Raw genomic sequence first — 15293 nt, forward strand, 5'->3', positions numbered from 1 at the left:
TACCATGTGACCAGTCAACTCTGCACATACACCAATGGCTTACGGATTATAGTTTGGAAACTATTGGTTCAACATGGAACAACATTATTTTCTATCAGAAATGGAACACACAATGCTGATAGTCAAAAGACCCACGTGTTTTATGGTGAGCTAGACCTAACTTATGCAACACACTAATAAAAGAGACTGATAAAATAATCAGCAGCTTCATTTAAAATAAAATATGGGAGGTTTTTAATTAATTAAATTGAAATTGAAAATCACTACAGAAGGACTTGTGCTATGTATGTTGATAATCAATTCCCCACCCGAGAAGGCATGGGAGCCAGTGTTAGTTTTGGAAGTGGTTTGAAAGTGTGGATGTTTCTACTGAAATAATCAGCAGCAAAACAATTAACCAGGTTGATAGTTAATTGTTATCATTTGTTTTCAATACTGGCACCCCAATGAGACGTGCTAATTTAGGGATGGAGTGCACACAGACTTTCACCAAGTAACTAAATTGGTTTTAATTCATCCCTTCTTTGTTTGAGAGAGAGAGAGAGAGTGTGTGTGTGTGTGTACACACACTTATTCTGGAGTAAAAGTATGTTTGTTCATTTAGCTGAAGTCTGCTTTTTTATCTTGAATCTGCAGACTCCAGAAAAACAACACTGCTTTGTTTTACACTCAGTATACTTTGTAAAGTCTCTCTTCATAATCACACAGGTTAGAAACAATTCTATTATAATATGGAAGCCTAGATTCTAAAGTACATTTCTGCAGCAGAGGTGGATTTCACAGTCAATTCCACACATTACACATTACGTCTCCAACGCCTGCTGGGGAGTCTAAGTGCACCCGCGTACTGGCCGGCGGACGAGCATCCGCCGAAATGCCGCCAAGCTGCGTCATCCAGAGATGTCACTGCCGAAATGCCGCCGATTTCTGGCGGCAGCACCTCTGGATGATGCAGCTTGTTGGCGGCATTTTGGTGGCGACGCCTATTGACATTGCCACTTGTCGGCGGAATTTCAGCGGATGCTCGTCCACTGCCACGGTCCTCCATGGCTCGTCATCTGGAGCCAGCCAGACGAGAAAGGTTGGAGACCACTGCATTACAATACACAGGGCCTTGCTTATAGCAAACAGGACAAAATATATCACATATTCAAATACTCTGAATAATGTCTCCAACGCAAATGTAAATCCATAAGGACTTTGATTTTTTTTTTCCCAAACCAAATTGTCCTTTTGGTTTTGTATGAAGGTTATCTTAGATGATCTAGTAGAATTAATTTCTCCTACCTGTTGTTTATCTTGCAGTGCATTCTGGGCTGTGTCCAAATGATTTTGAAGATCTGCTCTTTGTGCAGCTTTTGATGCTTCTGCTGAAAGCAGTAATTCAGTCTTTGCTTTTATCTGAAAAGAAGAGCGTTACAATGTTTGTAATGTGAAGATCAAAAAGAATTCTTGATTGCAGCTGCTTTTAACTCATATTTTCTTCCTACTAACAAGCAATTTAATACTAGCTATTTATTGCTAATTCTTAGTAATTCTGACGTGATGAAATGTTGGACACAGAAATCATAGCTAAAACACAAGTTATCAACAAAGTTTAGACAGCTGAAGACAGAATGGAACAAAATAAAATAAAGTTACGAATAATTGTTCTTCTCTGAAGCAGATCTCTAGGGTTAAGTCCACCTAAGTTATGCAACTCCAGCTACAAGAATAACATAGCTGGAGTCGACGTAGCTTCGGTTGACTTATTGCAGTGTCTACGCTGCACTGGGTTGATGGGAGAAATACTCCTGTCAACTTACCTTATGCTTCTCATTCTGGTGGAATACCGGAGTTGATGGGAGAGCGATCTACGGTCGATTTAGCGGGTCTTCATTAGACCCACTACATTGACCCCCGGTGGATCAATCGCCGCAGCATCAATCCACGATTAGTGTAGACATACACTGAGTTATTGGGTCCAATCCAGCTCTCCTTTTAGTCAACGGAAATCACCCTGACATGTGGACTGTAGAATCACTAAAACAGTTTTCAGACAAGCTTCTTAGCCTTAATGCACACAGCAAGTCTGAGTCTTTTAAGGAGACATAACTTCTCCTTCACTGATTCCTTGGTGGTGGTTGTGTTCTTTTTGGTGCGTTTGTTTGTTTTTTGGTTGCAATCCTTGTATCTTAGAACCACTGATATCTTGCTGGATTATATCTTGCTTATTGCACTTCATTTGGTCATTTGTTGCTCACAGAAGAAGCAAACTTTAGTAGAAACTTAGCCTACTAGCCTTGTATATTCAACAAAGGTCACCTTTTTCCATGATGAAGTGCAGATGGATTTTTTTTCATTAGGATATAGTAGAAAGGTAAATTACCTGTAAATCAAGCTGGGATACTTTCTCTTTGCTTTCATTTAGCTGACTATTTAGTTCACCAATGCTTGTTTCTAGGGAGAGCACACGGTCCTGAGCAGCTCTCAGATGTGCCTTCTGCTCTTGCACCTGCTCGTGCAAATTCTCTTGGGCTTGTTTATGGCTCTCCGACTGATTCTTCAGCTTTTCTGTTAGCTGAGTTACCTATAAAATAAATAAGCTGCCAATTAAAAGTCCAAAGGCAAAATTAAAAACACTCTAAAATTCAAAACATGTTGTCTTGGTTATGAAGCCCCAATACTGATCAACTTCACCACTTATTGATTCTACAAAGTTTCTCTTTCTGGACAACAACAATGCATTTAATTTTTGTGTGCAATACATGAGTGACCCCAACTTTTAAAAGCATAACTATTTTGACAAGAATTCAAAGCCAGCAAGCATGATCACTCTAATATAACACAGTGAGTGTATATCCTTTTGTGTGTGCCCAGTTAGCGTTGGCTAGGTTGAGAGACAGATGAGGATGGTTGACTCTTGCTTTACTTATAAGAAAAATAATATAAACACATCATGGAAGCACCAGTTGTGGTTCCATAGTTAGGCTGAGTTAAGCTTTGCATTGAAGGCCTGGATTCAACCCTTTGGTTATGTATTACTGCCTCTTTTCCACCTGAGTGGACAGTCATAGTTTGGGGCCCAGGGGATGTTCCAGCTGGAAGTAGAATTTGATGGTATTTTATTTGCTGCGGTCCTGTTTATTGGAAGGAACGTACAAAATAATGGGCCTCTGAATACAGAGGGAGCCAAGAACAAAAGGAGCAGTTTCTAAGCTTACAGCCAACACCAATCCAAAAGCTCTCTAGCTTTTTTCATGGTCACAGGCTCCTTGCCTCTCCTTCTCTCTGTTCTCGTCTGCTCTCTATTTCTGTGTGCTCTCACCCTTACTTCCTCCCACACACTCCTGGTCATAATACCCAGTAAAACCCTCTGCCACATGGTGCTAGATTCTAGGCAGATACTATTGGGATTTATTTTGCATGTTCACTCATCAATTTGAATGAGGCTTTAGCTTGACACAAGGTTTCTCCCATCTCATAACAGTATGAAAAATGCAACACACAGCACTTGCTCCTTGAATATAGAATGTAATTGCCAAGAATTTACAAGTAAGTCCAACAGAAAATTATATACATTTGATTGTAATCCCTCTCCCTCCACCTTTCACGTTTCACCTGTCTTCTTAAGGCCTGACCCTGCAAACACTTCTGCTCATGCTTTACGCAACATGAGTAGTCCCACTAACATGTATAAATGTTCATATGATCAGTACCTTGGATTATAAACTCTTCAGGATAAGAGTATTTCCACATTACCATTAACACTAATGTGTGTTACATGTGGCTATCTAGAAAATAATATATCCCTATCAATTTAATTTTTGCCAGTTTCAAAGCTCTGTGTCTGCAATAAACATGAACTGAACTCCATTTAATTCATATTAGTATTCTATATATTGTGTATGTTTTATTATAAGTTTATAGCAAGTATGGCAAAAAACATCCATTAATTACTTACAAAAAATTGACATGTGTTTGCTACCAAAATATTTTTCAAGTAGCTCATAAAAGACACAGGTGTTCCTTCGGTTACAAACAGTAACAGCTGGTATTGGAAACTAGTACATTTCTATCTTATTTGTACCAGTAGTATACACTATGGACTATATGCAACAGAACTCACATTCAGCTCTAATTACTAGTAACGTGTTGCACATATGCTGCAAAAGGAGAACACGGTGTTCTAATAACCTTTGTAAGTGTGCAACAATATTACCATACTGGTATTTGAAACAGTATACTAAAAAAATTCCTGTAAGTACAAAAAAGAGTCACTAATATACAATCATGTTACTTTTTGCAAAAATATGAAGTAAAAATTGTATGCACAAGTAGTACTAATTCCAGCATAGCTTTTTAAAAATATGTGTGTATATACATACACATATTTTAAAAGATTATGCAGCTAAAATTACTTTTAAAATACCTTAAAAAATCTAATAATGTACCTTTCAGATGGTATACTGTGATTGTAAATTCCAACTTCAAAGATCTTTTCATTAAATCATATTCAGTGTATGTTATGTGTTTTCTTGTTCAAATATGTTATCGATTAGATTTCCATAGAGGTAAGAAAAAATAATAATAAATCATTTTGATTGTCTGTATAACACCATCCTCCATAGACAAGTGCACAACTTGTGCACCTGGATGTGAAGCACCAAAATGTATTAGTATCAGAACAAGAAGAGGTGGCGGGGAGGGAAATGTCACAGAAATCTTGTGAATTTTATAAAGAGATACTAAAGAAATACAGTATCCAAGAAAGAGTGAAGTACAGTGGAGGCTGAAGCTGCAGATTGGGAGATAGAAACAAAGGAGATTCTTCTTACACAAACTTTCTTAACAGTATTGGAGGCTTTTGCATTTCTTACCTGCTCTTGCAAAGTATGATTTTTCTCTTGCAGCTGGTTCAGAACTGCAGTTTCTCCTTCCCCTGCTTGAATTTTCGCATACAAGTCCTCTCTTTCTTTTTCTAACAGGGTGATGTTCTCTTTACTCTTTTGTAGCAAGGCCTCAAGGTTTTGAATTTTTTGGTCCTTATCTCCTATCTGACGCAGTACTTGTTCCAAATCATTCTAAAAATGAATTAAATAGTTTCTTTAAGTATAGGAACCTTAAAAGTTATTCCTGATGCATGAAATGTTAGATATCAAATTTCACAAATACTTACTACATATTCTATTTTGAAATTATAAATTCCTTTATTGTTGTTTAATTAAAAAAAGAAAATGTTTTACATTAGGAAATCATGCAGCTTGTTTACATGTTGCAATGCACCAGCAATATTAACTGCTGCAATACACTAGTTTGAAAAGAATGTGTGGGTTGGGGTTTTTTTGTTGTTTTTTTTTTACCTGGGCTTCTCGGAGTTTTGCTGTAGTGCTTTGCTGAAGAGTTTGTTGCTCCTGATGCTGCTGTTTTGCTTTATCTAACTGATGCTGTAATTCAGTGCAATTTGCTGCTTTTTCCTTTAGCTTAAAAAAACAGTCACGGACTGTTGACTGAAAACTGACAAGCACAATTCAGTAGTTCAATAACATTTATCATTTACTCTAATACTGAAAGACTGTACACTGAGCAGTTTAACATTTCAAACAGGTGTAAAAGTAGTAATTTGTCATACCAGTTCTATAGCAAAGAACGAACACAGCACTGAAGTACTTCTCAACACTGACAGTAGGCAAATTCTAAATAACAAAAATTTATCTGAAGTATCAGACATGCATTATTTTACATCTTAACACCAAACTGTTAAAGGAGATTTAGTCTTTTTTCCTATGGATAAGGTAGAGTTGAAGTAATTTATATTCATAAAGTATTCTAAGTGCTAATTATCATTAGCAGTTTTAGTACCAACTTCGGGCTGGTCCACTCTACAGACATGCACTGGTATAACTACATCGCTCAGAGGTCTGAAAAATCCACACCCCTGAGAGACGTAGTTATACAGACCTAATCCCCGGTGTAGACAGCGCTGTGTCGGTGGGAGACCTTCTTCCGTCAGCTTAGCTACTACCTCTAAGGGAGGTGGATTAACTACACTGAAGGGACAGCTCTTTCCCATCAGCATAGAGCATCTTCATTAAAGCGCTGCAACAGCGCAGCTGCATCAATGCAGTTGTGCTTATACAGCATTTTAAGTATACACCTGCCCTTATGTTCTATTTACCTTAACAGTTTTTCTGCAGCCAACATGCAAAGCATTGCACACAGTGTTAGCTGTATGACTCTCATTAAAGTCTAAGAGTGGAGGTGTCTGCTAAACTGCAGTGTAAAACTTTGAAAATGTACCACTCTTAGATATTTGGCACGTCTGCATATAGCTAATATAAACAGATCAACAGCAAATATTTGTTACTAAGGTACTGCCCTATTGCAAAAAAACTTGACCTATTAATAAAGTAGTAAAATTACTGTTTTCTGACACCAATTCCCCCCTAGACATTATTCACTATAATCATATTATGTCTATTACTTCTTCAATTGGACCCTGATCCCCTAAAAAGATATGCATACACAAAACTCTGCTATGCATGGCATAAGTTTCTGTGCATTGGGAATCTTTTTGCATGCTCAGACCCTTAGCCTCAAAGTCCTCAAGTGCTGGGGCTATATCCTTTATTTATCTGTAAAGCACCTCGCACATTTAGGCTCGAGGCAAGGAAATAATTCTTAGCCTTCTAAAAACAAGAAAGTAACTGTACTATAGACTATTTTGCCAAAAGAAAAAACAGAAGATTTTTTTTAATGAGGATTTTTAAAAAATGCAATTAAGTTTTAACAAACTTGGTCAAAGCAGTCGGCTGGGCACTAACTCTGTAAACACCAACATGAGAAGGATGTTGCAAGTAGAATACACAAAACATCACTACAACATAGGTGAAATCTGATCATGTGTATCACTCCTACCTGCTCTTCAGCACGAGAAAGTTTTAACTGTAGATCAGCCACCTGCTGTTCCTTGTCCATCAGTTTTTCACTAGAGACTTGTCTCTGTTCTTTCAGTCGACCATGTGCTTCCCCTAGCTGGCGTTCTGTCTCCAGAAGTTTACTGTGCAACTGGAAGAAAATACTAGTCTGTTTTCCAGCCACTACACTGCACTTCAGACTCATTATCCACATAATATAGTAATTTTCATCATGATTTTAATCATACAAGAATGGTATGACTAAAACATCTTGAGAATTATTCTCATAAACCTGAGCGAAATCAACCCAGCCAAATGCACATGCAGGAGCATAGGCTCAAAAGGGGTGGTATGTTCTGAAGGTGGGAAGTGAGTCGACGAAGAAGCAGCCTCGCCCCTTTATAGAAGCCCCTCTGTAAGAGCTATGTGACCTTACACAGAGAAAAGCCAGGATTAAATTCCATCCTCCACCAAATGCATAAAATATTTATCATGTAAAATAGCAATGGCTGAATCAACATCTTACACAGAGCTCAGAGTAAATCAGCATCCCCATGCTCTCCAATGGCCCATTCTCTAAGTTTTTCCTGGCTACACTGGTTCCAATACCATAGTGTTCTGCATTATCTGGGCGAGTGGGACTGTGTTTTCAGCTCACCAAGAGCCCCTGGCATTCCTCCACTACAAGGGAGGCTGATGTATTGACTCTCTCTACAAGATGTGCTAGATCTTTAGGAGTGTTCTGTGGTCACATGCCCTTTTGTAGCTTACTCCCAGCTCCTTCCATAGGACTTATAACCCACTCTCTTGGATTGGCTGATGCATAGGAAACTTCCCCAGAGAGTACAAAGCAAGAACCTAGACAAATTAGAGGACTGGGCCACTGAATCTGATGAGGTTCAACAAGGACAAGTGCAGAGTCCTGCACTTTGGACAGAAGAATCCCATTCATTGTTACAGACTAGGGACCGAATGGCTAGGCAGTAGTTCTGCAGAAAAGCACCTAGAGGTTACAGTAGACGAAAAGCTGGATATGAGTCAACTGTGTGCCTTGCTTGCCAAGAAGGCTAATGACATTTTGGCCTACATAAGTAGGGACATTGCCAGCAGATCGAGGGATGTGATCATTCCCCTCTATTCAACATTGGTGAGGCCTCATCTGGAGTACTGTGTCCAGTTTTGAGCCCCACATTACAAGAAGGATGTGGAAAAAATTGGAAAGAGTCCAGCAGAGGGCAACAAAAATGATTAGAGGGCTGGCGCACATGACTTCTGAGGAGAGGCTGAGGGAACTGGGATTGTTTAAGTCTGCAGAAAAGAAGAATGGGTGGGGGGGATTTGATAGCTGCTTTCAACTACCTGAAAGGGGGTTCCAAAGAGGATGGATCTAGGCTGTTGTCAGTGGTACCAGATGACAGAACAAGGAGTAATAGTCTCAAGTTGCAGTGGGGGAGGTTTAAGTTGGATATTAGGAAAAACTTTTTCACTAGGAGAGTGGTGAAGCATTGGAATGAGTTACCTAGGGAAGCGATGAAATCTCCTTCCTTAGAGGTTTTTAAGGTCAGGCTTGACAAAGCCCTGGCTGGGATGTTTAATTGGGGATTGGTCCTACTTTGAACAGGGTGTTGGACAAGATGACTTCCTGATGTTCTATGATTCTATGACTCTCTCATCAGCTAAATGAGCTGAGGGCTTTCTTTACATTTATTTGCTATAAACAGGCATCCATTCAAACAAATTTTTCTTCCCTCTAAAACCTCTAACTGTTATTTTAGGCTATTAGTTACCTCCTGCCCACTCCTACACACTACTGAATCCCAACCAACATATGCATGTGAGCTTCCATTTTGTGGATTCAGGAGCAACAGGTAACTACAGAGTAAGACAGATGTATTTCAATGCAAAACATTGAATGGGTCAGACCTTAGAGTAGAAAAATTACTTTCACCTAACTGGAGCACTTACATCAGTGGATAAAAATATCTGAAGCTAAGTTATTTACCTTTATAAGTCCACACTATTAACCACTGTAAATCATTCCACCTGTAGTTGATGGACTATTAGTAGCTGTGACATAGTAACAGTAGTAATCTGTGTGTGTGATTGGAGGCAAGAAGTTGTAGTAAATTATTAATGTAATTTCCTTCTAAAAAATATGTACAAGAGTTGAGCATATTGATGTCATTTGTACCCTGATGCTGGGAGAAAAACACCAAAGGTAGGAAGAAAGCTCCAGAAAAAAAAAATCCACAGAAGTATAACAACATTTTACAGAAATGAAGGTCACCCTTTCTGTAACACACATTTATAAACAATGTATATTTAGTTTATAAACAATGTATATTCAATAAATATTTAGTAGGTTTTATAAGCCTGTTGGAGACATGAGCAGCATGTGTTGTAGATGGTTATAAATCTATAAAAAGAGAAATAAGGACAGCCCAAGGAATTACAGACCAGTCAACCTAACTTCTGTACCCGGAAAGATAATGGAGCAAATAATTAAGCAATCAACTTGCAAACATCTAGAAGATAATACGGTGATAAGTGAGAGTCAAAAAAAAAAAAAAGTGTCAAACCAACCTGATAGCTTTTTTGACAGGGTAACAAGCCTTGTGGATAGCGGGGAAGCAGTAGACGAGGTATATCTTGACTTTAGTAAAGCTTTTGATACTGTTTCAGATTATCTTCTCATAAACAAACTAGAGAAATGCAACCTAGATGGGGCTACTATAAGGTGGGTGCAAAATGGTTGGAAAACCATTCCCAGAAAGTAGTTATCAATGGTTCACCGTCATGCTGGAAGGACATAACGAGTGGGGTCCCACAGGGATCAGTTCTGGGTCCGGTTCTGTTCAATATCTTCATCAATGAGTTAGATAATGGCATAGAGAGTACACTTATAAAGTCTGCAGAAGAAATCAAGCTGGGAGGGGTTGCAAGTCCTTTGGAGGTTAGGATTAAAATTCAAAATGATCTGGAGAAATGGTCTGAAGTAAATAAGATGAAATCCAATAAGGACAAATGCAAAGTACTCCATTTAGGAAGGAACAATCAGTTGCATACATACAAAATGGGAAATGACTGCCTAGGAAGGAGTACTGCAGAAAGGAATCTGGGGGGTCATAGTGGACCACAAGCTAAATATGAGTCGACATTGTAATGCTGTTATAAAAATCGTGAACATCATTCTGTGATGTATTAGCAGAGTGTTGTAAGCAAGACACGAAAAGTAATTTTTCCACTCTACTCCATGCTGATTAGGCCTCAACTGGAGTAGTGTGTCCAGTTCTGGGTGCCACATTTCAAGAAGGGTATGGACAAATTGAAGAGAGTCCAGAGAAGAGCAACAAAAATGATTAAAGGTCTAGAAAACATGACCTATGAGGGAAGATTGAAAAAGTTGGGTTTATTTAGTCTGGAAAAGAGAAGACTGAGAGGGGACATGGTAACAGTTTTCAAGTACATAAAAGTTGTTACAAGGAGGAGGGAGAAGAATTGTTTTTCTTAATCTCAGAGGATAGGACAAGAAGCAATGAACTTAAATTGCAGCAAGGGAGGTTTAGGTTGGACATTAGAAAAAACTTCCTGTCAGGATGGTTAAGCACTGGAATACATTGCCTAGGGAGGTTGTAGAATCTCCTTCCTTCGAGATTTTTAAGAGTAGATTAGACAAACACCTGTCAGGAATGTTCTAGATAATTCTTGGTCCTGCCACGAGTCCTCGGAACTGGACTAGATGACCTCTCAAGGTCCCTTCCAGTTCTATGATTCTATGTTAGAAGAAGGGGCTATAGCTGGTTACAAGCCATGGTTATATGCCACTTATTGACCTATTGGATTCTAACAAGCTATATAAATTGATTAATCATTTATTTAAAAAACACCATTAACCTTTATAAAGGTCCCTTTAATATAAAATGTGATCAAAATGCATTTTATTTTTCCCTGTAAGATCCTGCTAAGCACAATACCTATTTTCTGCTTTAATATCACAAAAAATTAGTCTATAGAAGCAAGAGGCAGAGTATATGGCCAAAAGCTCTTAAACCATTGACTTCTGTGGGGAATGGTGTGGCGCAGTGTGGACATGTGATGAACTTTAAGCTAATAGGGCTGTAATACCAAAGACATTACCACAGCGAGCAGAATATAGTTATTACTGATCTTACTTATAAAGAAAAAATATCTCTGCAGTTAAAAAGGTACAACCAATCAGTAGGCTATCATGTTCAAAGTTGCATGATAAAAACAAAATTTATTAGCAGCTATCACTTCTAAGGAAAAGAGAGAGTTATATTTTCCTTTTCTACTCTCCCCCTGCATCCCACCACTCCACCACTCAACTACTGTCTCAGAGCCTTCCTCATGCAAAACCGCATTTTGTGGAACATTAGTCTAATCCCTGTTTGCCTAACCAAAACATCAGCCTCTCCTCTTTCAAACAAGTCAGTGAAACCCACTTCTGTCATGTCACCTCAAAAAAGTACATTGTTAAGACACACACTTAACCAATCCAGATATCAAAAACTGAGAAACTGGATCATCTTTTTACTGAAATCCTTTTCTTTTCTCCCCCATCTCTCAACTGTTTGTTACTCTTGCTCACCACATCACATAAAAAATTAAGTCCTGATCCTGCAATGAGCTGCACGCAAGCACACGGGTCCACTCAAATCATTACAACATCAGGGCCAGGCCAAGTTATATTTTTATATTCTCTACAATGCACAATTTTGTGTTCTCCATAAACAAGTGAAACCATCAGCTACACTGTCAGAGTCCCTTTTCAGTCATCATCAAGCGAAATGCGAACAAAATAGAGAAACTGTACTTTTTAAAACTACTGTATCAGAAGTGTTAACATCACTCATTGACTTGCTGTTTTAAGTAATGAGCATTTCCTGCTGAAGACTAAGGGATAACCCTGTAATGTTCTGAGGTCTCCAACTGCTGGCTAGAATGGCAGTTGAGGGTGCCCTGTACCTTGTAGAAGCACATGGAACTTTCCAGGATCTGGGCCGACAACTGTTTGAGACAATGTTGATAAGAGGGCACATGGGCTTTCTCCACTAATGAGTGAGGTGGGTTACCATGTAAACCACGTTTAGCCATTCAGCAAATGGCAATTCATTATGTAATCATGAACAGTATCATGTAATAACACGTTAGGAACAATCGAACTGTGGCTATAAACCAGTGGTGGGCAACCTGGAGCCCAACAGGTTAATCTGATTGCGGGACGCGAAACATTTTGCTGATGTTGACCGTCCACAGGCACAGCCCCTTGCAGCTCTCAGTGGCTGCAGTTCACCGTTCTCAGCCAATGAGAGCTGCGGGATGCGGTGGGGAATGGCGAACTGCAGCCACTGGGAGCTGCGGGGGGCCATGCCTGTGGATGGTCAACGTCAGCAGAATGTCTCGCAGCCAGCAATCAGATTACCCTGATGGGCTGCAATCAGATTACCCTGCAGCCCACAGGTTGCCCACCACTGCCGTAAACAGATCATCCACAAATGTTCTTTCAGCCCCGAACAAATGATTAATCCTAATGAACTATGTGTGCTATATTTCATATATTAAAATAATTACATTGCATACACATAAAGATATCTTTCAAAAATACAATATTTAAAATACTATTTCTCATTTTTTAAATTTCATTTTAAAATTAAAAGAAACACTGCTGACTTTTGGACCAGACAGGATATTAAAGCCTTCAACACACCAACAACCTCAGCTTCCTCTGAGGTAAAATCTCACACACACAAAAAAAGTATTCTGTGACTTTGAATCTTAACTGATATCAGTTTAATTGCAGTGTAGACGTTTGGGCTTAGGCTGGAGCTCCGGCTCTAGGACCCCACGAGGTGGTAGGGTCCCAGATCTCAGCCTGCTCCCTGAGCCCAAACATCTACACCACAATTAAACAGCCCTTTAGCCCGAGACCTGTGAGCCCGAGTCAGCTGGCATGGGCCAGCTGCAGGCAGTTAATTGCAGCGTAGACACCCTAGTAGACTACACCCTTGCAATGATAAACTCCAATCACAGGTAAAAGGGAATTAAAAAGATAGCTATAAACCTATTTCCAATATTCACAACTATGAACTAAGACTGCTAAGTGAACAACAATATGAAATATATGGGAATTGTACAAAGCGATTAGAGAAGAAACTGGAAAGACTAAGACAAGTCTCTCTTTCTATGAATCACCAGTTACTCTATCATGAATAGACTCCGAATCTCTCAATCCACCCTGAAGTCCTCCCTCCACCATGTCTAAATCAGTGGTCCCCAAATCTTTTTTGCTGATGCCCCCCACCCCTTAACTGGTACACATGCACACACACAAACACACAGCCATGGTCAGGAACCAGAGAGGGCCCAGGAGCAGGGCCGTGGCCAGGAACCATGGTTGGGGCCAGGCGTAGAACTGCAGTCAGGAGCAGGGCCCAGGTAGGGCTGGGGCGGGGCAGGAAGGGAGCTGGGGCAGAGCAGGGATGGGTGGTGCTTCTTCTCCGCTCCTGTGAAGACTGGCCTGAGTCCTGCCACACGTGCCCCCCCAGTATTCCTCCATGCCCCCCTACAGGGGCGTGCTTCACAGTTTGGGGACCACTGGTCTCAATAAACAATCTTGGGCACTCCAGTGATCCCCCTTCAGGCAGGTTTTCTTGGTTGGACTGAATTCCCTTCTGATGGTATCACTGAAGGATGTGTGTCATCTATACTTCCTTTCCTAGAAATTTACTAGGCAATCCAAGTTTTTTTTCCCCACCAAAAATCCTTTCACAAGCCCTACTTAGCTGGAGCATGCCCTCTTAGGCTGAAACCAGTTTCCAGCTGAACTCTGCCAGTTGGTTATGCTTTCGGAAATTGCATTCTTTGCGGTCTAGGAAGATGGCTGCAATGTCACCCATCAGGATTCCTAAGCATATGGATGAAACTTCAAACTTCATCACATCTCTAAGCATCAGCTTTTTTTTTTTTTTTTAATTTGGATTCTTGCCAAACCACAGGAGATTCCAGTAGAAAGTATGCATGCATAGGGTTAAGATGTAATTTATTGCTGGCTTGTGGATGGGCTTCAAGCCAACATATTTATTTAAATTACTTCATGAAAAAGGGAAAGCTGTAAAAGCACAGGCCTAAAAGTAAGGTAAACCAAGCTGGAATAAGCCACACATTTCTTATTGAAGGATTGAGCGTTATTCTTGAAACACAAACATCTCTCTGATCTCACATACAACACACAAAGAGGCACCCAACAAAAAGATCAAACAAAACTGCACCTCAAAGTCAACTTTAATCTAACACTGAATAACAGTGGGTCAATCCCACGGCTCTGTGAAAGTAACTCTGATTATACTCCATAGGATTTAGCACGTGAAAGGATTATGGGACTATTCACTATATGCATCCCAATATAAAGCTCAAATCACAGATCCAGACATTAGAAATTGAAAAAAACTATTAGGACTTTCTGTTGTTCCTCTAGTCATGCGGAGCTCTTCTCTATAATACATTCCCTGCTTAGTACATTTTTTAAGAAATCAAATGATGGGATTTCCACTACTACTTCTGTACTATCCTACAGTCTAACAAGCTTTACAACTAGGAAACTTTCCACAATATTCAACCAAAACTTTCTTTTGTACTACTTCATCCCATTATAACTTACTCTACTCTGAGCCAGCAGAAACAATATTACTTGCTCCTTGTTATTTACAGCCTTGGAAAACTTTTAGACACATGAGGAAGGCTTGACCCATTTTTATATCTGGCAAGAAAACTAAACAATCTAAGTGACATTTTCTTTTGCTAATACTTCACACCTAGAGTCAGGAGAAGAACATGATTAGAACAAAACAAAACAAAACAAAACAAAACAAAACAAAAGGGGGGGGGAAGGTGGAGAGAGACAATGGTCAGTTACCGAAGAACTTCCAACAGGAATATCACAGATGTGTCCCAAGATCCGTATTCAAGAGTAACGGTATGATGAATTTGGAAATTATTGATTTCTCTGACTCTCAGGGCTTGTCCAGTCAGTGCCTTAGTCTGCATCAGCTGGGCTGTGAATTCTAACATGCACCAGCATGTTGCACTCTAACTGACCTGTGTGGACCCTGCAGGTGCACACTAGAAGTTCTTCAGTGGATGTTAATGTAGTGCTGTTTGAAATGGGACTATATTAACATGCACTAGGGAACTTTTAGTGTACACCCGCAGGATCCACATATGCCAGCGAGTTCCTGACCGAGCAGCATGCATTAAAACTTACACTCCAGCTGATGTGGATTAAGGCACAATGCAGACAAGCCCTCTGAAAACAATAAATAAGCTCGAAGGCTAATTTATTTTAAGAAGAGTATTATTCTTAAAAAACGGAAAGCTACT

General features: G+C 39.6%; 1 protein-coding gene across 4 annotated transcripts in view; it reads right to left on the reverse strand.

The window, feature by feature from the left end:
* Positions 1-15293, reverse strand: part of EEA1 (early endosome antigen 1) — a 154247-nt gene that overhangs the window by 59844 nt on the left and 79110 nt on the right. For all 4 annotated transcript variants that reach the window (XM_050934256.1, XM_050934246.1, XM_050934273.1 and 1 more), the window contains 5 exons: positions 6898-7047; positions 5343-5462; positions 4860-5063; positions 2369-2569; positions 1288-1401 (listed from right to left, as the gene is read on the reverse strand). In XM_050934256.1, coding sequence (XP_050790213.1) covers positions 1288-1401; positions 2369-2569; positions 4860-5063; positions 5343-5462; positions 6898-7047 — 789 coding nt within the window. The remainder of the gene's footprint in view (positions 1-1287; positions 1402-2368; positions 2570-4859; positions 5064-5342; positions 5463-6897; positions 7048-15293) is intronic.

This window comes from Gopherus flavomarginatus, chromosome 1, assembly GCF_025201925.1.
Source record: "Gopherus flavomarginatus isolate rGopFla2 chromosome 1, rGopFla2.mat.asm, whole genome shotgun sequence".
NCBI lineage: Eukaryota > Metazoa > Chordata > Testudines > Testudinidae > Gopherus > Gopherus flavomarginatus.